Raw genomic sequence first — 20,363 nt, forward strand, 5'->3', positions numbered from 1 at the left:
CAGGGTTTGGGGAGGGAGCACAGTGGGGCAGAAACCCATACAGTCTCTGCCAGTTTCTTCAGGGGAACTGATCTCTGTAGCCTGGAGATCAGTCATAATTCCTGGAGATCTCCAGGCCCCACCTGGTGACCTGGACATCGACTGCCTGGGATAATGCCTCATTTGAGCTGGTCCCTGCCACTCTGAGCCATCTCTCTCTGCTCCCTCCTATTCCGCTTCCACAAGAGAGAAGCATTTGGAAAGAAAAAGCCAATGACTTGATGCAGCACCCAGGTCCTTCGGGTTCCCAGATAGAGAGCAGATGGGGAGCCCTTTGCCAACCCTCTCTTCCACGTCAGAATTCATTCAGTGGTGAAGCAGAGAGGAATCATTGATTGTGGAAATGTAGGAAGTTAAAACAAGGCATCACAAACTCTGAGCCTCAGGGTAAAAGTCCACAACCAGGAGGAGGAGGAAGATGATGATGAAGAAGAAAATGATGAGGATGATATTGGATTTATATCCCACCCTCCACTCCGAATCTCAGCTCACAATCCCGTTTATCTTCCTCCCCCACGACAGGCACCCTGTAAGGTGGGTGGGGCTGAGAGGGGTCTCACAGCAGCTGCCCTTCCAAGGACAACCTTTGCCAGAGCTATGGCTGACCCAAGGCCATTCCAGCAGCTGCAAGTGGAGGAGTAGGGAATCAAACCCGGTTCTCCCAGATGAGCGTCCAAGTACTTCACCACTACACCAAACTGGCTCTCCAGTGGATGCAGAGGGATTGTTTATGAAACTCCAGTAGCAATACAGGAGAAGATTGGGTGGGGGGGAGGGGGAGACGGCCAACACAGAAAAACAGAAATGGGTATTAACATTTACTCAACCAACATTGTCATATCTTGAAAGCTAAGGAGGGTAAGCCCTGGTTAGTGCTTGGATGGGAGACCACCAAGGAAGTCCAGGGTTGCTCCGCAGAAGCAGGCAATGGCAACCCACCATCTCTTGCCTTGGAAACCCTGCATTTCCAGTCACCAGAATCCTTGCATCGCATCTTGTTTGGCCCTGAGAAGCCTCCAGATTAAAAGCTGAGATTGCTGGGAGGTAAAACACCTGCCAGCTTTGGAACGAATGGACCCTGTCAAGAAGCCCACCAGTGAACATTCTGCTCAGCAAAGCTGCAGCCAGTCCAAGAGCATTTCAGATACCCCCAGAGTGACTTCTTACGGCAGCCTCAGGTTAATACAGAGGTGACAGCAGAGAATAGCTGTGAATGGATTGTGAGCTGAGGGAGGCCCCAGACAATAACAAGGCCGGACTTTGCTGAGGCCAGACTCACGTCTCTGTCTTTTAATCTCGCCATTTTTCCCAGGGGGCGGGGAGAGGGGAGGAGAGAGAGAGAACTCTTTGCCATGCTTGCCCTGCCTTCCCAGTGGGAGGCGTTGTGGTTGGCATCTCTGGTTTCGGAAACACCTGGAGGTTCGCCTTGACCTGGATAGCCCAGGCAAGCCTCATTCTGTCAGATCTCGGAAACTGAACAGGGCCAACTCTGGCAAGTTGGGGAGAGACGGTGGCTCAGTGGTAGAGCATCTGTTTGGTAAGCAGAAGGTCCCAGGTTCAGTCCCCGGCATCTCCAACTCAAAAGGTTCCAGGCAAATAGGAGTGAGAAGCCTCAGCTTGAGACCCTGGAGAGCCACTGCCAGTCAGGGGAGGGATGGTGGCTCAGTGGTAGAGCATCTGTTTGGTAAGCAGAAGGTCCCAGGTTCAGTCCCCGGCATCTCCAACTCAAAAGGGTCCAGGCAAATAGGAGTGAGAAACCTCAGCTTGAGACCCTGGAGAGCCACTGCCAGTCAGGGGAGGGACGGTGGCTCAGTGGTAGAGCATCTGTTTGGTAAGCAGAAGGTCCCAGGTTCAGTCCCGGGCATCTCCAACTCAAAAGGGTCCAGGCAAGTAGGCGTGAAGAACATAAGAAAAGCCATGTTGGATCAGGCCAATGGCCCATCCATTCCAACACTGTGTCACACAGTGGCCAAATATATATATATATATATATATATATATATATATATACACACACACACACACACACACGTACACACACTATGGCTAATAGCCACTGATGGACCTCTGCTCCATATTTTTATCTGACCGCCTCTTGAAGCTGTCTATGCTTGTAGCCACCACCTCCTGTGGCAGTGAATTCCACATGTTAATCACCCTTTGGGTGAAGAAGTACTTCCTTCTATCCATTTTAACCCGACTGCTCAGCAATTTCATTGAATGCCCACGAGTTCTTGTATAGTGAGAAAGGGAGAAAAGGACTTCTTTCTCTACTTTCTCCATCCCATGCAGAATCTTGTAAACCTCTATCATGTCACCCCGCAGTCGACGTTTCTCCAAGCTAAAGAGCCCCAAGCGTTTTAACCTTTCTTCATAGAGAAAGTGTTCCAAACCTTTAATCATTCTAGTTGCCCTTTTCAGCACTTTTTCCAATGCTATAATATCCTTTTTGAGGTGCGGTGACCAGAATTGCACACAGTATTCCAAATGAGACCTCACCATCGATTTATACAGGGGCGTTATGATACTAGCTGATTTGTTTTCATTTCCCTTCCTAATAATTCCCAGCATGGCGTTGGCCTTTTTTTATTGCAATCGCGCACTGCCTTGACATTTTCAGTGAGTTATCTACCACGTAGAAAGCCTCAGCTTGAGACCCTGGAGAGCCGCTGCCAGTCTAAGCAGACAATACTGACTTTGATGGACTGAGGGTCTGATTCAGTGTAAGGCAGCTTCATATGTTCATATATGTTTAAGTACTTGGATGGGAGTCTTTCCTTGGAATACCAGCAATTGGGAGGCAGGGGCAGGCTTTATTCAGCCACCTCCCCGAATATACTCCAGGCCTCCAGTAGGTTGCCATGACTTCCAGGTGCAGACACACAAAAAATACAACCCCCCCCCAAAAAAAAAAAAATCTGGAGGTTTGAGGGTGGAGTCTGGGGAGGGAAGGGTCCTTGGCAGGGTGTAATGTCCTGCGGCACACCTTCCACAGCAGCCATTCCCTCCACGAGAAGTGGAATAAAAGTTTTACATAAACAAAGAATAAATAGATGTGTGCTTGATGTTGCCTGAATATCGGTTGTAACATCAGGAGATCTCCAGCTCCCATCTGGAGGTTGGCAACCATAGGAGATCATTCAAGGTGCCCGCTCTGGGCCCCATACTTTGTGGGGGGGCACTGCCCTGCATTTTGGAAGGAGACAGCACCCTAGAGAAGCTGCTCAGTTTGCCAACGAAACCCCACAGATGTCTGCAGGCCAGCCATGTCACCCACTGGCATTCAGGGTTCAACACCCATGTAACAAGATGGCCACAGGTGGCCTGAAAATACCTCTCCTCTGCATTTGCCATTGTTGTTTCCCACAGGCACTGGTGCGGAGCGCTTTCTTCACATAATGCGGAGAACACAAGGTGGTCTGGGGTCCCCAGCCTGTGTACTCTTCTGGGGTTTCCACCACAGGCCAGACAAATAGCTGTACCCGTGTGAAGTATGGATCCTTGCCCATCATGGCTATTTGTTGATGGGGAAAATCACAGCACCTTTAGGCAGACTCATTAAGACTTTGAAGGAGGCTGTAGAAGACTATTGCTTTTTAAAAAACCCTCTTTCCTGTATACTTGCCAGGTCCTTTTGAGGGTGGGCAAGGTGACTGAGTGAGTGATGGCAGAGCATCTTGTTTATTGTATTTACTTTTCTCCCCCATGGACATCCTTCTCCTGTCCTTCATTTTATCTTCTCAGCACTCCTGTGAGGTAAATTAGGCTGAGAGGATGTGACTGTCCACAGGTCGCCCAGAGAGCTTCTACAGCCAGAGTGGGGATTTGCATCTGGCTCTCCCAGATCCTAGTCCAACGCTCTAACCATTGCACTTCACTGTCTCGAGCTGAGGCCTGCCTGAAGGACATATCTACCTTTGACCCATTTCAGGCTGGCTTCAGACCTGGTTTGGCAGTGGGGTCAGAAACAGCGTAAGGAAGGGGTGGCCGAACTTGCTTAAAGTAAGATCCACATGGAATAAATGCCAGATGTTTGAGAGCCGCAAGACATGAACATCAGATGTTTGAGAGAAGGAAGGAAGGAAAATAGGTGTAGGGAGAGAGGTGGAAAGAAAGCAACTTTAACTTTAAATGCATTCTCCAAGCTGCCAGCAGGCTTGGCTCAGAGGAGTAATTTAAAGAGACAGATGCCTTCTCCAAGCTGGCCAATGGGGCAGTGGGAGCTTTGAGAACCACACAGTATGTGTGAAAGAACCATATGCGGCTCCTGAGACACAGTTCCCCTCCCCCCGTGTAAGGAATTGTTGGCCTTTTCTGCATTCAAATTTTCCTCACTTGTAAGTTTGTGTTTCTTCTAGGGGTGTGTGGGTGTGTTTTGTTCTTCATATGGTTTGCTCTCTCTAGTGTTCGATTCGATATTACTCCCGTTCAGGGCTTTTTTTGTAGCAGGAACTCCTTTGAATATTAGGCCACACAACCCTGATGTAGCCAACCCCCCTTGAAGCTTGCAGGGCTCTTTGTACAGGGCCTACTGTAAGCTCCAGGAGAACGGGCTACATTAGGAGGGTGTGGCCTAATATGCAAATGAGTTCCTGCTTCCAAAAAAAGCCCTCTCCTGTTTCTGTCCGTCATGTCTTTCTGCAATTTAAACTGCAGATTCCTCTACTGGACATACAGTGGTGTAATATCGAATGAGCCACTAGAGGGAGCAAAGCATGTGCAAAACGGGGGAAAACCCTGAAGAAACGGGAACTTGCAAGTGAGGAAAATCAGAATGCAGAAAAGCATGCTGTCTCTTGGTTTTATTAGATCTGCTGCTGGCCTTTGATCATATGGCTCAATCCATACTATTAGAATGACCAGAAAAGAGGACGGTTCTCCTGTCATCTCAGCCTTTTTTGCATGGCTCTACTTGGAAGAATTTTCATCAGTGGGTAGTGCAGAGTCGTGGCCTTCAGAGCTTCAATATGGTATTCCCTGAAGGCTCTGTTCTCTCACTGATGCTTGTCGGTGTTATTTAACCAGGTCGTCATAGTGCTGAGGCTGGATATCATCCATAGACTGATAACATGTAGTTTATCATTTAAGCCTCCTGAGAGTTGATTTTGTTCTGAGCCAGGGCTTGGATTCATGATCAAGGGGAGGAAGGGGAGACCAAGGGAGAACTGTATGAATGGGAAGTGATGCAGCTGGTGTGCATAACTTGGTAGATCACGAGTTGTGCAGATTCAACTTGACTTCACGATCGGGCCCACCTCTGCATAGACATCTGTCAAGCATGCTATTTCTGAGTGCTGGTTTATAGATACCTTTCCTCTCTCTGCCTCTCCTTTTCTCCCCCCTCTCTTCTCTCCCTTCCCCCTTGTGGGAGCGTAATAAATCCCTCTGCTTACAGGATGTTTAGCGTAACCTTGTATTAGAAATGTAAAGTGCCTCTCCCCCAGATTCACACCGCCACTATCAGCTAGCAGAGAATGTGTGAGAAAGGGAGATGTTAGCATTACTTAGTCATAAAAGAGATACTAACTAGCCATTTGCATCCTTATGTTATTCTTTTGAAGTTATCTGTAACCCTGCCTTTGAAGTAGTCTATAAGATACCATTCAATACTGTATCAGTCATTACTTCCAAGGAACCCGTCCTTGGAACAAGTCATGGAGTTTCAATAAAGCAAGTATTTGATTAAAACAAATGCTTGATTATTGCGAAATATCTATGCTTGACAACATCTGCTGCTCCTCGCACGTGTTTCCTAAATCTCCAAATGTCATTTTTGTTGCCAAGAAGCTGTCTTCCCATTCAAATGTATAATCTTTTCCTCATTTGAGCTATGCATTTCTCAAAACACTGGGCACCAATATTAGACTAGAAACATGTAATTATGGGGATTGCTTTCCATTTATGCCATTAGAAAGTTATTTCAATACAGCACCTGTGTGCTATGAATACTTCCTTGGAAAATGTTGTGTGTCTCTTGCAGACACCCCTCCCCCTCAAAAGAAAAATTGCCTGAGCATGAGGGCACAGCTATTGCTCAAAGCCAAGAACTGTTTTCAGATTGATTTTATAGTAGTGAGGAAATAAGCGTTTAAGTTGCCAGTGATTGCAGGCATCTCGGAATGTCCTGTTTCAGAAAAGGAGATGCTGGAACAACTGCAAAGAGTCTGGTCAGCTCAGCATTTCTGTCAAGTCTGTCTTTAACTCTGGCTCAATCAAAGAGCATTCTGGGTAGAACCAAAGTACATTCAAATGCTGCCAGCTCAGGTCTTTCCTACCCCTCCCTTCCTGTAGTGAGTGTCCTTGCTTTGAAATGGAAAGATGTGGAAGTCTTATCTGTGCCTTCTCAGGCCTGGCTCTCGGAAGGGAGTCAGGAGCCCACTACGATCAAGGCCATGCAAGCCTGAGAACGAATTGGTAACATCAATGTGTGAATGTTCCCTGCATAATCCTCCCCCCTTAGGGATCCCTTTGATGTGTCCCTTATATGCAGTGTATCTATAGTTTATTCTTTAGTCTTTTCAATGCTGGCCTAGCCTCAAGTATCAGTATCAATAAAGTAGTTTCTTTGTATCAACAACGACTCGTTATTGAATCTGCCGACTTGACATTTTCAGGTTGTATCCCTAAGGATACTTCCCTGCTGAATACGACAGGGGCGCACTTCCAAGTAGGTCCACTCAAGCTCTCCCCCTCTTTCCCATTTCATGTAAACTTTTCCCCCGTCTGTGATAAATGTGAAACTATGCTTCCTGGAGAAGGGGGTGAAGAATTGTCACGATGATACGCGAGCAGAGGAGACATCTCTACTGGCACAGACTTCCACCGGTTTAATGGGCATTCATTCACTCCTTTTAGGAAGCACTAAGAACCGTGATGGACTCTGGGAAGATCCTTGATGCCCATGCAAGTGCCAGCCTTCTTGATGGGAAGCCATGCCAGCTAAACCAGGGCAAAATCAGCATAGGTTTTTGGGGTAGGAGAGTTGCTGGGTCCCAGCGGGGGATCCCCCAGTTTCGGAGGCTTCTCCTCACCATGGACCAGCTGGCCAGCAGGGGAAACACCTCCCCTAAACAGCGACATCACTGTGCAATATTCCTGACGTGATGACGTCACTTCCAGATGATGTCATCTCACTGAGGATGTCGTATGACATCCCTGTCTGTTGTCAGAATCCCCCCCTCCCCAGATCCCTCCACCAGACAGTCAAGGGGACCTGACAACCCTTATACTTATTAAATGCTTATTAAATTTGCAGATCATACTAAATTGGGAGGGGTCGCAAATGCAGTAGAAGACAGAAACAGGATACAGGATGACCTTGACAGGCTGGAAAACTGGGCTAAAACCAATAAAATGAATTTTATTAACAAGTGCATTATTATAGGACAGGGGAGACTTGTCTTGGCAGTAGCTTGTGTGAAAAGGATCTAGGGGTCCTAGTAGACCATACGCTGAACATGAGCCAACAGTGTGATGCGGTGGCTAAAAAGGCAAATGCAGTTTTGTGCTGTATCAGCAGAAGTATAGTGTCCAGATCACACCAAGTGATGGTATGAGGAAAGGTTGAAGGAGCTGGGTGTGTTTAGCCTGGAGAGGAGGCAGCTGAGAGGTGATATGATCACCATCTTCAAGTACTTGAAGGTGTGGAGTTGTTTTCTGTTGCCCCAGAAGGGCAGACCAGAACCAACAGGTTGAAATTCAATCAAAAGGGTTTCCAACTAAACATTAGGAAGAACTTCCTGATAGAGTGGTTCCTCAGTGGAGCAGGCTTCCTCAGGCAGTGGTGGGCTCTCCTTCCTTGGAGGTTTTTCAACAGAAGCTAGATGGCCCTCTGACAGCAATGAAGATTCTGTAAATTTAGGGGGAGGTGTTTGTGAGTTTAGAGTGGTTCCTCAGTGGAACAGGCTTCCTCGGGAGGCGGTGGGCTCTCCTTCCTTGGAGGTTTTTAAGCAGAGGCTAGAGGGCCATCTGACAGCAGTGCTGATTCTGTAAACTTAGGTAGATTGTGGGAAAGAGGGCAGGAAAGGCTGCATCAGTGCTTAGTTCTCATGACTCTTTCTAACTCACCCAGAGTTGCCACTTTTGGGGTCAGGCAGCAATTTTTGTCCAGGTTAGTTTTGCCAGGGATCCGGCACAGTTTTTTTTGGTTTTGTTTTTTGCTATCTTCTGGGCTTGGAACTGGGGTCACTGGGGGTGTGCTACTTGTGAATTTATTGCATCATGCAGGGGGTTGGATTAGATGACCCTTCCAACTGTATGATTCTATGATTCCCCCTGAGGGTTGCGAGGTCCAACTCAGGAAATATCTGGGGACTTTGGGGGTGGGGTAGGGTTGCCAAGTCCAATTAAAGAAAAATCTGGGGACTTTGGGGGTGGAGCCAGGAGACTTTGGGGGTGGAGCCAGGAGACATTGGGGCAGAGCCAGGAACAAGGGTGTGACAAGCATAATTGAACTCCAAGGGAGTTCTGGCCATCACATTTAAAGGGACAACACACCTTTTTAAATGCCTTTCTTCCATAGAAAATAATTAAGGATAGGGGCACCATCTTTTGGGGCTCATAGAATTGGACCCTCTAGTCCAATCATTTTGAAACTTGGGGGGTATTTTGGGGAGAGGCACTAGATGCTATACTAAAAATTTGGTGCCTCTACCTCAAAAAACAGCCCCCCCAGAGCCCCCAATACCCACGGATGAATTCCCTATGGGAATCATTCTCCATAGGGAATAATAGAGTGCCCAGTAGACATTTCCCTCCCCCCCTATGCTTTCTAAAGGGGGGGCCTCCAAACCAGGGAATCCCCTGCCCCCTCCCTCTCACACACACACACACTTACCAGATCTTCTTCCGGACAACTCTACTTGCTGTGAAAACGAAAGCAAAAGAAAGGGAGGGGACGTTCTCAGAAGCCCTTCCTGCTTTCTGCCCAGCCTTAAAGGGGCAGACATTTTGCAAAGGGCTCAGGAGCTCTACAACATGACGCCTACAGGTATGTTCTCCCCCCCACCCCCGCTTCCAGAGTTTGAAAAGCGGGGGATCAGGCTGCGAACCCAGAAGTCTCCCGCCAGAGTGGGAGGTTTGGGAAGCCTAGGGTGGGGCCAGGAAACTTTCCCGTTCCCTAAAAATAAATAAATAAAAATACAGCAGTGCAGTTTCCCTAAATGCAGTCTGCATTTCCTCCTCTTTTTTGCATTCAAACAATTTGCATGCCCACACTTTTGTGATCTCCCTGGGTTAATATAGATAGCTTTACTCACTGGAGTTGCTGAATGTAACAGTCTGCTGTATTTCAGCCAATTTACAGATAGAGAGGTCTAGGGGGTGAAGTTTTCCTCTATCCCCTACTCAGGTTCTAGTTAACTCTTTACTATTCCTTTTATTGCACAGACAGCTTCTGAAAGGAATAAAAAACAGAGGGCTTCAGCTCTCTCTCTTCCTCTCTTACACATATATGTGGCTCTTCCTGCTCACTCCCCCCCCCACAGCTTCAGTCTCATTGAGATTTAAAGGCACACATGCCCCTTCCAAAACAGAAGCAGTTGTAAGCGTCTGAACCTGTCTGAGACCTAAAGGCACACGGTGGCTGTTGCGGTGGGGCTTCCCCCCTCTGGCCAGCTGGATTAGATGACCCTGGAGGTCCCTTCCAACTATACGATTCTATGATTCTCCCTGAGGGTTGCCAGGAAATACCCAGACTTGGAGACTGGCAAGTCTATTTTTAAGACTGGGATGGGGGGATTTGGGGAGGCGCTGAAAACAGATCTTCAGTGACCTCTGTTCTCTTTTGGAATGAGTGAAATGCTTTGCAAGACAAGGTTTTGTTCAATCAGAATAGATAGCATAAAGCCATTTATGTATGGCAGTCTATGGCTTCCATTGTCTGCATGGCAATTCCTATGCACACTTGCAGATATATGCAACCTATTTTTAAGGATGCGTTAATTTTTTGAATGTAACTAATCTTCTGGAGGGTAACATACTATGCTGTGTCTGATGACAGCGTACCACTGAAGAGGTTAATGTTTTCCAAATATGTCCAAATGCGCTGCTAGTCATAGCGTGACTGCATGCACCTGTTTGTGTCCAAATCAAATACTTAATTTTGTTGACTACAAAATCAGTTGTATATTTTCCACTTTGGGGTTGGGGGTTTTTTTGGCGGGGGGGAGGGGTTGACTTGCTTCTCAGATGGCGAAAACTAAGACACATGTTAGGGTTGCCAATCCCCAGGTGGGGGCAGGGGATCCCCCGGTTTGGAGGCCCTCCCCCCGCTTCAGGGTCGTCAGAAAGCGGGGGGAGGGGAGGGAAATGTCTGCTGGGAACTCTTATTCCCTAAGGAGATTTATTCCCATAGAAAATCATGGAGAATTGATCCATGGGCTCTGGGGGGTCTGTTTTTTGAGTTAGAGGCACCAAATTTTCAGTATAGCATCTAGTGCCTCTCCCCAAAATACCCCCAAAGTTTCAAAAAGATTGGACCAGGGGGTCCAATTCTATGAGCCCCAAAAGAAGGTGCCCCTATCCTTCATTATTTCCTATGGAGGGAAGGCATTGAAAAGGTGTGCCGTCCCTTTAAATGTGATGGCCAGAACTCCCTTTGGAGTTCAATGATGCTTGTCACAGCCTTGATCTTGGCTCCACCCCTAATGTCTCCTGGCTCCACCCCCAAAGTCTCCTGGCTCCACCCCCAAAGTCCCCAGATATTTCTTAAATTGAACTTGGCAACCCTAACACATGTGCTAAGGTGGCCCAGAACAGTTTGCAGCTTTCTCCTGTGTTTACTCCTGGGAGCATTCGTAGTTTTGCTTGTAGAAGACTTGATACACTTACATGTCACAAATAAGCCAGATAATACAGTTTTGTGTTCTAAGGCTCTAAATGCTGCATATTACGTTGCGAAAGCAGTCGTGTAAGTTGAAGGCTATTTCAGGTCTGCAAAATGGTGCAGGGAGAAAGTTTAAGCCTCCTCTCCCCGCATCTCACAGTCCCAATCTTAATCAGCTCCTGCTCCTATTTCGCTGAGCACATCTGATTGACGGGGACTTGGGCGGCAACGTGGGGGGTGTCAAGCATGGCAAAATTCCATTGATAATTGATTGTTTTAGGGTCCTCCATAACACTGGTTTGTGAAGTGTCTTGGAGGACCAAGGTCTGTTAGCTCTGTTATTCTTTCCCCTCCACCTTCTTGCTCTATTGCTTGCAAAGTAGAAGTAGATGTCAGGCTCTGTTCATTCACTGTATCTTTTAATCATTGCTACTAACCATAGTCAAATGTGCATACTAACCAGAAACGGGGTCAGCTAGGAGGGAGGGGGGAAGAGTAGAAAGCCTTTTCCCAGGACTGTCAAAGGTTGCCAAAAGTCTTTGAAGCCACCCGTAGGTGCCAGCTTCTCACCTCCTCCCCGGAGGCCCCAAGGCCAGCGCCTCTGGGCAATGTAACCACCAACGGAAGAGGTAAGGGGGAAGCGCTGGGAATGTATCATGTGCAAAAGCAGCCTTTTGTTTTGGGAACTGGGGGATAGATGTGAACGCTTTGAAGTAGAGGATAAATAGCTATAGATTGAAACAGTCTCTATCAGTTCCAATTTACCTGCTTGCCTGGAGTAACTCTGAAGTGTCCAATAAATGAAACTTTGTTTAAACTACTAAGTCTGCGTTCTTGTGAGCTTCAATGAACCTACGCCTGACAGTAGAGAGAAACGAAACTAACTTGAGAAGAAGTAATCAGCACTTTCCCATGCATTCCTAATAGGGAGTGCGACACATCTGGGGAAAGCAAGGACAGAGTCCTGATAACGCCATGAGAATGTAGACATTTATGATAGTTTATGTGTAAGAGCTAACCCTCGCCCCCACCCTTTGGAATCCTTTTGAAGTAAGCCTTAAAAGTATTGTATCAATGTATTTGCAGCATCACTCTCAAGAATCTGTTACACTGAAAGTATAGGTCAATCAATAAACGTAGTTTTGTATCAACTTCGACTCGTCATTGAAACCGCATGCTTGACAGGGGGGAGGAGGGACACAGGAATTTGCAAGGTGTAGATTGGCTGAGTCCTTCATTATCCCGCTCCTCCCACATCCCAGCCAACATAATCCCAGTATAGCCATCAGACAGGTAGGTTCCACCCACTCTCAAATGCTAGAAATGATTTTGTTCCAATTCAAAGCATTTACGATATTTACCCATGTGTGCGGATGTTGCAGGAAGTGAAAATACATGTGGTAATGCTGGTTCAGGGATTGGTGGCAGCTACAAGCATTGACAGCTTCAAGAGGACTGGATATTCATATGGAACAGAGATCCATGAGTGGCTATTAGCCACAAGGTACGCTCCATCTGGGGCAGTGGTGTTCTGTATTCTTGGTGCTTGGAGGGCAACAGTGGGAGGTCTTCTAGAGTTCTGACCCTACTGGTGGACATCCTGATGGCACCTGGGTTTTGGCCACTGTGTGACACAGCGTGTTGGACTGGATGAGCCATTGGTCTGTTCCAACATGGCTTTTCTTATGTTCTTATGTGACACAGAGTGTTGGACTGGATGGGCCACTGGCCTGATCCAACATGGCTTCACTTGTGTTCTTATGTGACACAGAGTGTGGGACTGGATGGGCCACTGGCCTGATCCAACAGGGCTTCACTTATGTTCTTATGTGACACAGAGTGTTGGACTGGATGGGCCACTGGCCTGATCCAACATGGCTTCTCTTATGTTCTTATGTGACAGAGAGAGTTGGACTGGAGGGGCCATTGGCCTGATCCAACATGGCTTTTCTTATGTTCTTATGTGACACAGAGTGTTGGACTGGATGGGCCATTGGTCTGTTCCAACATGGCTTTTCTTATGTTCTTATGTGACACAGAGTGTTGGACTGGATGGGCCATTGGTCTGTTCCAACAGGGCTACTCTTATGTTCTTCTGTGACACAGAGTGTTGGACTGGATGGGCCATTGGCCTGATCCAACATGGCTTTTCTTATGTTCTTATGTGACACAGAGTGTTGGGCTGGAGGGGCCATTGGCCTGATCCAACATGGCTTCTCTTATATCCTTATGTGACACAGAGTGTTGGACTGGATGGGCCATTGGCCTGATCCAACATGGCTTCTCTTATGTTCTTATGTGACACAGAGTGTTGGACTGAAGGGGCCATTGGCCTGATCCAACATGACTTCTCTTATGTTCTTATGTGACACAGAGTGTTGGACTGGGTTGGCCATTGGCCTGATCCAACATGGCTTCTCTTATGTTCTTATGTGACACAGAGTGTTGGACTGGATGGGCCACTGGCCTGATCCAACATGGCTTCTCTTATGTTCTTATGTGACAGAGTGTTGGACTGGATGGGCCACTGGCCTGATCCAACATGGCTTTTCTTATGTTCTTATGTGACACAGAGTGTTGGACTGGATGGGCCATTGGCCTGATCCAACATGACTTCTCTTATGTTCTTTTGTCTAGGGAAGTGATGCTCTGTATTCTTGGTGCTTGGGAGGGGACACAGTGGGAGGGCTTCTAGTGTCCTGGCCTCACTGGTGGACTTCCTGATGGCACCTGGGTTTTTTGGCCACTGTGACACAGAGTGTTGGACTGGATGGGCCATTGACCTGATCCAACATGACTTCTCTTATGTTCTTATGTCTGGGGCAGTGATGCTGTGTATTCTTGGTGCTTGGGGGGGACAAAGTGGGAGGGCTTCTAGTATCCTGGCCTCACTGGTGGACCTCCTGATGGCACCTGGGTTTTTTGGTCACTCTGTGACACAGTGTTGGACTGGAGGGGCCATTGGCCTGATCCAACATGTCTTCTCTGATGTTCTGATGTACATTTTTACCTGAAATAACAAGCATTGCTACCTTGTGTATCAACTTGATGGCACTTTCTACTACCAGGGCACAGGAAAAGAGGTTTCCAACAATCTGGAAAGGAGAAATTACAAGATCTAATGAGTTTTTTAAAATAGATGAAAATCACAGATCAGCTATGCCTCTGGGCAAACACTCGCAGCAGAGAGACAGAAAACATAAGTGGAGGAAGCTTTAGCATGTCACTGTGATTAAAGTTTGGAGAGTCTTGCTTGGGCAAAACACCTGTAAAAACCTGTGAGGCAAATTGTCCCTTATCTACAGAGAAAGAGTGGTGGTATCAATTTAGCAAGATTCAAGCTGGCAGTGGAATGCCGTCAAACAGTAAAAAAATTTCGATTCGCAAGATTGTCTTGGGGAGTCCAAAATAGCCTGAACTTGCTTGGCCGATAAGTTTTAGAAAAATGGTATCTTGGTCTTTGGCTTACTCTCTCCGTTTTCCTCCACAGGTGCCTCCCATACTTCTGGATAAACAGTTCTCGGAATTTACCCCAGACATTACGCCCATTATTCTGGCTGCCCACACCAACAATTACGAGATCATCAAACTTTTAGTCCAGAAAGGCGTTTCGGTGCCCAGGCCTCACGAAGTCCGCTGTAACTGCGTGGAGTGCGTCTCTAGCTCAGACGTGGACAGCCTGCGCCATTCCCGATCCAGGCTAAATATCTACCAGGCTCTTTCCAGTCCTTCTTTGATTGCTCTGTCCAGCGAGGACCCTTTTCTCACAGCTTTCCAGCTGAGTTGGGAACTTAAGGAACTGAGCAAAGTGGAAAATGAGTTCAAATCCGAATACGAGGAGCTGTCACAACTGTGCAAGCAGTTTGCAAAGGACCTTTTGGATCAGACACGCAGTTCCAGGGAGCTGGAAATTATTCTTAACTACCGAGATGATAACAGTATAATAGAAGAGCAGAATGGGAATGATCTAGCAAGGCTGAAACTGGCAATTAAGTACCGTCAGAAAGAGGTAAGGGTGCTGGAGAACGTGGCAGTCAATTTAGCTGCCCTACCATGTGAGAGAATCGTTGATACGAGGCACACTGTTTTTGATGTCTCTGCGGTTTTTTTTGTTTTTTTAACGGAGTGAGCAGCACGATAGATTTCTGGGCTTAAGTGAGATCAAAATGTCAAATATTGCAGTACCTCCTAGATCCATCAGTACCGTTGGCTATCTCCTTGTGTTGTTTTTCACTTGAAAGAGCTGTTTCCAGTGGATTTGTCTGACATCCAGGTTATTGTCTCTCCCCCCCCCCCCGCCCCCAGAAGACAAGGACATTTTCTGGTTCGCTACCTGCTTAAAATTCAACCACTAGCTGCAGTGTGAGTTATTACAGATGGTTGATTCATCTCAATGTGGGGGCGCCGGCCTAAGAATGCACTGATAACAATCAAGCTGGTAACAACCCAGAGACGTTGGCATTGCTTTTGGATGAACCCCAGATAGGGAGACAAGTTAGAAGGATTCCATCCTCTTGGACCAGCGGTGGCGAAATTGCTTTGAAGCAGCAAGTCTGCTTTGTGAAATGAGCCCCAGGACTAGTGCCGGGGGCATAATACTTGCTTCTGAGTATTCAATTTGATGTCCATTTCCTAGAAAGTAAAATCCTGCTGTAATCAACGGGACAGCTTTCTCCATAGTGGGCTGCATATGTGGGCAAACAAACGAAATCGTATTCAAATTGGTTCAGTGAAGTTAGCTCTCGTGCAAGCTAAATTTTGGCAGATTGTTTGTTTGCTTCTGGGATTCAGCCTCAAGTCAGAGCACCTCGGTCAAGTTGAAAATACTGGTCAAGTGAAAATACATATTTACATTCAAATTTTAAAAGAATAGAACACTGCGCGTAACTCTGTATATCTTTGCATGTGTGTGTTTTTAAAGAAATTAAAATTAGTTAGCACTGGAAGCAAAATCCATAGTTTTCCCTGTTAAAAATGCTAATCCAAGTCCAGGGAAGCCAGGTTTTGATGAGTTGAGGGGGGAGGGGAAGGGCTCAATCCCCTTCCCTGATCCTTTCCATAACATCCTTGATCCTCCACGTTTTCCAGTTAATGTAATGTAAAATTTTATTTATATCCCGCCCTCCCCCGCCGAAGCAGGCTCAGGGCGGCTAACAGCATTTCAAGTAAACAATGCAGTATTAAAAACATTAAATTCACATTAAAATTCACATTAAAATCAATCAATAATTAAAACATTCCTAAATCAACACTGGCGGTAACCGTTATTAATCTGGCGGTAAACATTAATTCAGTTATTGGTGAACGCCTGTTTGAAGAGGGCGGTCTTCAAGGGGGAAATGCTGTTCAAACCAATTACAAAGGTGATCTGACTCCAATGGTGATATGAGGAAGAAATTTTAGTAATAAAAACTGAAGCACGCCTTAACATGACGTATTCATGTAGGTGCATTTAATTTACTGTGAACGATTAACTTCCAAAAAAGTTCAGTTGCTATAGCTCCAAGCCTAGGCAAATGAGAGAAGAAGAGAGGTCCTATATAAGATGAAACAAAAGGCAAGTGATTGTCCTGCAGCTTGGCTCACTTTCTTGAGGGATCTGCTCAAGTTCTGACTTCTCTGCCGTGGGTTCACTAATTCTCTTTCAGCTAGAAGCCTCCGTGTTTCCCATCTGTTAAAAGGATGAATTGTACTCCGGAATGTATTTGAAGTATGTAATGCAAAATGCTTAATGCCTTATTAATATGCTCTCTGTGTGTGTGTTATGCATGTGATTAAGAACATAAGCAACAGCATGTTCACAGTGTTATTTGCCTTTTTTAGTTCTTGCTTTGTGCTCAGGGCAGAAAAGCAATCTGAGCCGGTGTATTCCGTATTTGTGATTGCCTGTTTATCCTGGCGTTGCTCAGTGGAAGTTGTAATTACCTGGAATAACTGTGTTTGAATAGTAAGATGTCGTGTGATAGGGCAGACTGGCTCCTTATCACAAGCAACAGAATCACAGGAATCCCAATCTCCCCTGCGCACGGGCCAGCATCTCTAAACAAAGCCCTACCTGGCAGTCACAGCTTCAGGTAATGAAATGCCTCCTGCAAATACAGAACCTGGGGCTTATGCAGAATCAGCAAATAAAACCAGAAGTCCTGTGGCACATTAAGGACGAACAATATTTATTCCAGCCTGAGTTTTCATGAGTCAGAGTTCACTTCCTCTGATGCTTTGAGGATGACATCATTTTGCAAAGAAAATGAGAGAAGGGAAAGGGGGTAGAAAGGCTCGATACGAAACCCGTCACAGAGCTGTGGATGGGCCTGGACTGGGTTAGGTTGTACCAGATAAGGGAGGGCAGAGGTTCCGGCCTGAAGCATAATTAACTGGCCTCAGTAAAGAGCCATAGTGCATAGGAGAGAGGGCCCACAACGCTGGCCGTGGGGGGAGACCTCATCTCTTCCGGCCCCACCGCTGAGCCTTGAGGCTGGTAGCGGCCCATCTGGAAGCAGGAGAGTACTTTGATGTGGCTCTTAATTCAGGATGTATCTAGCTAGACATTTCATTTCATTTCTTTATTTTGAAAAATCAGTTTGGGACCTCCCAGTGGATTTCTCCACTTCGAAAGAGCCGTTTTTATCCTCTTCCTTTAATTCAGTCTGCAGCCCTTGCTTGCCTCGGGTACACAGAGGATCGTTGTAGACCAGGGGCCCCCAATCTTTTTGAACCTACATGCAGGCCCCTTTGGAATCCCAGCGTAGTGCGGTGAGAGATGGGGAAAGGGGGTACATACCAAGGGGAGGGCGGTGCTCCTCCGCCACCATGACGATGTCACTTCCGTCGAGTTTTGGGGCGAATGCAAGAGCATCACCCCGGCACGATGCTGGCGTTTCTCAATTGCACGGGGAAGTGACATCATCATGGAAAGATAACTGATGCCCCAGTTTGGCCATTCTGCTTTCACATGTTGACCAGTTGCACATTGGTGGGTAGCAGCAATAATTGCCAGGAGTTTGCTCACGGTTTGTGGGCACCGAGCAAGCCCGTTAGCTAAAACAGAGGCTGTTAGCTAAAACACACACACCCAGTGGGGGAGACGGTTCTCACCCTTTGCCTGCCTGTTCTTTTCCTGTTAAAAATCCCCCTGCCATGAGGTTGCCAACCTCCAGGGCAGAGCCTATTCTCCCAGAATTCTGAGCAGACCTGACCTGCTTATGATTGCTCTCCTTCAGCTTTCTGCCTAACCCACCTCACAGGGCTGTTGTGAGAATGAAATGGAAGAGGAGGAGGGGAAAATATTGTAAGCCATTTTGAGTCTTTGTTGGGGCAGAAAGCAGGCAATGAATGAATGAATGAATGAATGAATGAAAATTGAGGCAATTTTTCCGTGAACCCCACAGACCTGGTTTTTTTCCATTGGAGTTTGTAAGTGGTCCAACATTTGTCATTCAGATAATGTCACGGGCCCTTTCTGCATTTCTCTCCTGAATCATCTTTTCTTTTGGATGGCGAAATAATTGGTGGTTGGAGGGCAATACTTGGCAGAGACCATCAGCTTGCCAAGCTACACTTTGGGTATGCTTCGGAGAGAGATGCAGTCTGTCTGGAGACACTAATGTAAGTGCAAAGACACACGGAGGCTGCAGTTGGCCGTCTTTGCCTGAGCTACAGAATGGCCGTGGGAAACCTCACACTTGCTTAGAGCTTTTTGCAAGATTATCGGGGCCACTTTTGCAGATCACTGGCAGAATGCAGCAGCCATTCGTGCATATTGAGAGCCAGCTTTGCCATTTAAGATTCAACATTGTCCTGACCTTCTGCCAGTTTAAATTGCCACCTTGATGCTGACAGCAGTGAAACTGATTCTGATTTAATGGGACTGTAGGCCAGGGCTCTTTTTTGCTTGGCACAAGCCTGGAGAGAAAAGAGTCTTGTGTAGGAGAGATAATAATATTTAATTACCAGAGAAATGTATTCATTAAAGCTGGAGACTCTTCTAAATAGCTAACCTCCAGGGCTGCATTAGCATGTTCTTTATGGTTCACCAAAAGCCCATGACTCAGTTATTGAGAACCTGGAGCTAAGCCAAGCTAAAGGCATGATTAGAGGGGGGAAAATAATTTGACATCATATTAATAAAATCCTAGACCCTGGAAATGCCACACCGCTTGGCTGCTTATCTTTCGTCCCACAGAGGGAACATTGGGAACAAATGTTAGGACTGCACAAAACAGACCGGTAAAAAGAACGTTCCGGATTTCATAGGAAATGTGTAATTCTTTCCAGCCACGTTGGTGCTCTCCATTTGCCATTAGAAACCCACTCTTGGGATGGCGATGCCCATCCCTCCCCCGTCTGAAACCTTTCTCCCACCTCAGGGGATCTTCCACGGAGTGGTCAGGTCCTCTGTGGTGTCATTGTGCTAATTCACATTTCAGAAAGGGTGTGCAATTCCGTGTCCTTCTATACTTTGATGCACTCGGCCTCTACTTTGAGATCAAACAGTATGTGTGAAGTGCGGGGGCCCTATACCTACCTCCCCATGGGTAATGCTTGGCTACTAAGGGTCATAGTAGACCCGACGCCCCCCAGAAGTCAAGTCCAGGTTCCCATCTAACATGATGTCAAGGGACTTAGAACTCCCCTCTGTGAGACCCAATTCAGTTCTGGAGCACATCACAGGGAGAGGAGGAGCTGCAGGCTCCCCCCCCCCCCCCCAGTGTTATACTTCTGAGCTGAACTGGGCCTCAGCACACGTGCAGCTAGCATCCCTCATTGCCTGAAAATGTGCTTTTGAGTATGTGCCTTTTGAAATCTTGAGTGTTTGGTTGGTCGAATCTTGCAGTCATTCAGTCCCTCTCCCCAGAGGTGTGTGTATGTGACTGGGATTTGGCTAGCCATGTCTTCTTAACACATAAGAACATAAGAGAAGCCATGTTGGATCAGGCCAATGGCCCATCCAGTCCAACACTCTGTGTCACACATAAGAGAAGCCATGTTGGACCAGGCCAATGGCCCATCCAGTCCAACACTCTGTGTCACATAAGAATATAAGAGAAGCCATGTTGGATCAGGCCAATGGCCCATCCAGTCCAACACTCTGTGTCACATAAGAACATAAGGGAAGCCACATTGGATCAGGCCAATGGCCCATCCAGTCCAACACTCTGTGTCACATAAGAGAAGCCATGATGGATCAGGCCAATGGCCCATCCAGTCCAACACTCTGTGTCACGTAAGAACATAAGAGAAGCCATGTTAGATCAGGCCAATGGCCCATCCAGTCCAACACTGTGTCACATAAGAACATAAGTGAAGCCATGTTAGTTCAGGCCAATGGCCCATCCAGTCCAACACTCTGTGTCACATAAGAACATAAGCGAAGCCATGTTGGATCAGGTCAGTGGCCCATCCAGTCCAAAACTCTGTGTCACACAGTGGCCAATATATGTGTGTGTGTGTACACACACACACACACACACACTGTGGCTAATAGCCACTGATGGACCTC

The 20,363-nt window shown here is 46.9% G+C and overlaps 1 protein-coding gene across 2 annotated transcripts in view; it reads left to right on the forward strand.

Annotated features, from left to right (window-relative positions):
* The window catches only part of TRPC4 (transient receptor potential cation channel subfamily C member 4), a 267,801-nt gene that overhangs the window by 137,426 nt on the left and 110,012 nt on the right, over positions 1–20,363 (forward strand). Inside the window, exon 3 of one of the 2 annotated variants that reach the window (XM_060236761.1) lies at positions 14,355–14,873. In XM_060236761.1, coding sequence (XP_060092744.1) covers positions 14,355–14,873 — 519 coding nt within the window. Of the gene's footprint in view, positions 1–14,354; positions 14,874–20,363 lie in introns of those variants that run through there. The other variant, XM_060236763.1, reaches the window with a different exon arrangement.

This window comes from Heteronotia binoei, chromosome 4 (assembly GCF_032191835.1).
Source record: "Heteronotia binoei isolate CCM8104 ecotype False Entrance Well chromosome 4, APGP_CSIRO_Hbin_v1, whole genome shotgun sequence".
NCBI lineage: Eukaryota > Metazoa > Chordata > Lepidosauria > Squamata > Gekkonidae > Heteronotia > Heteronotia binoei.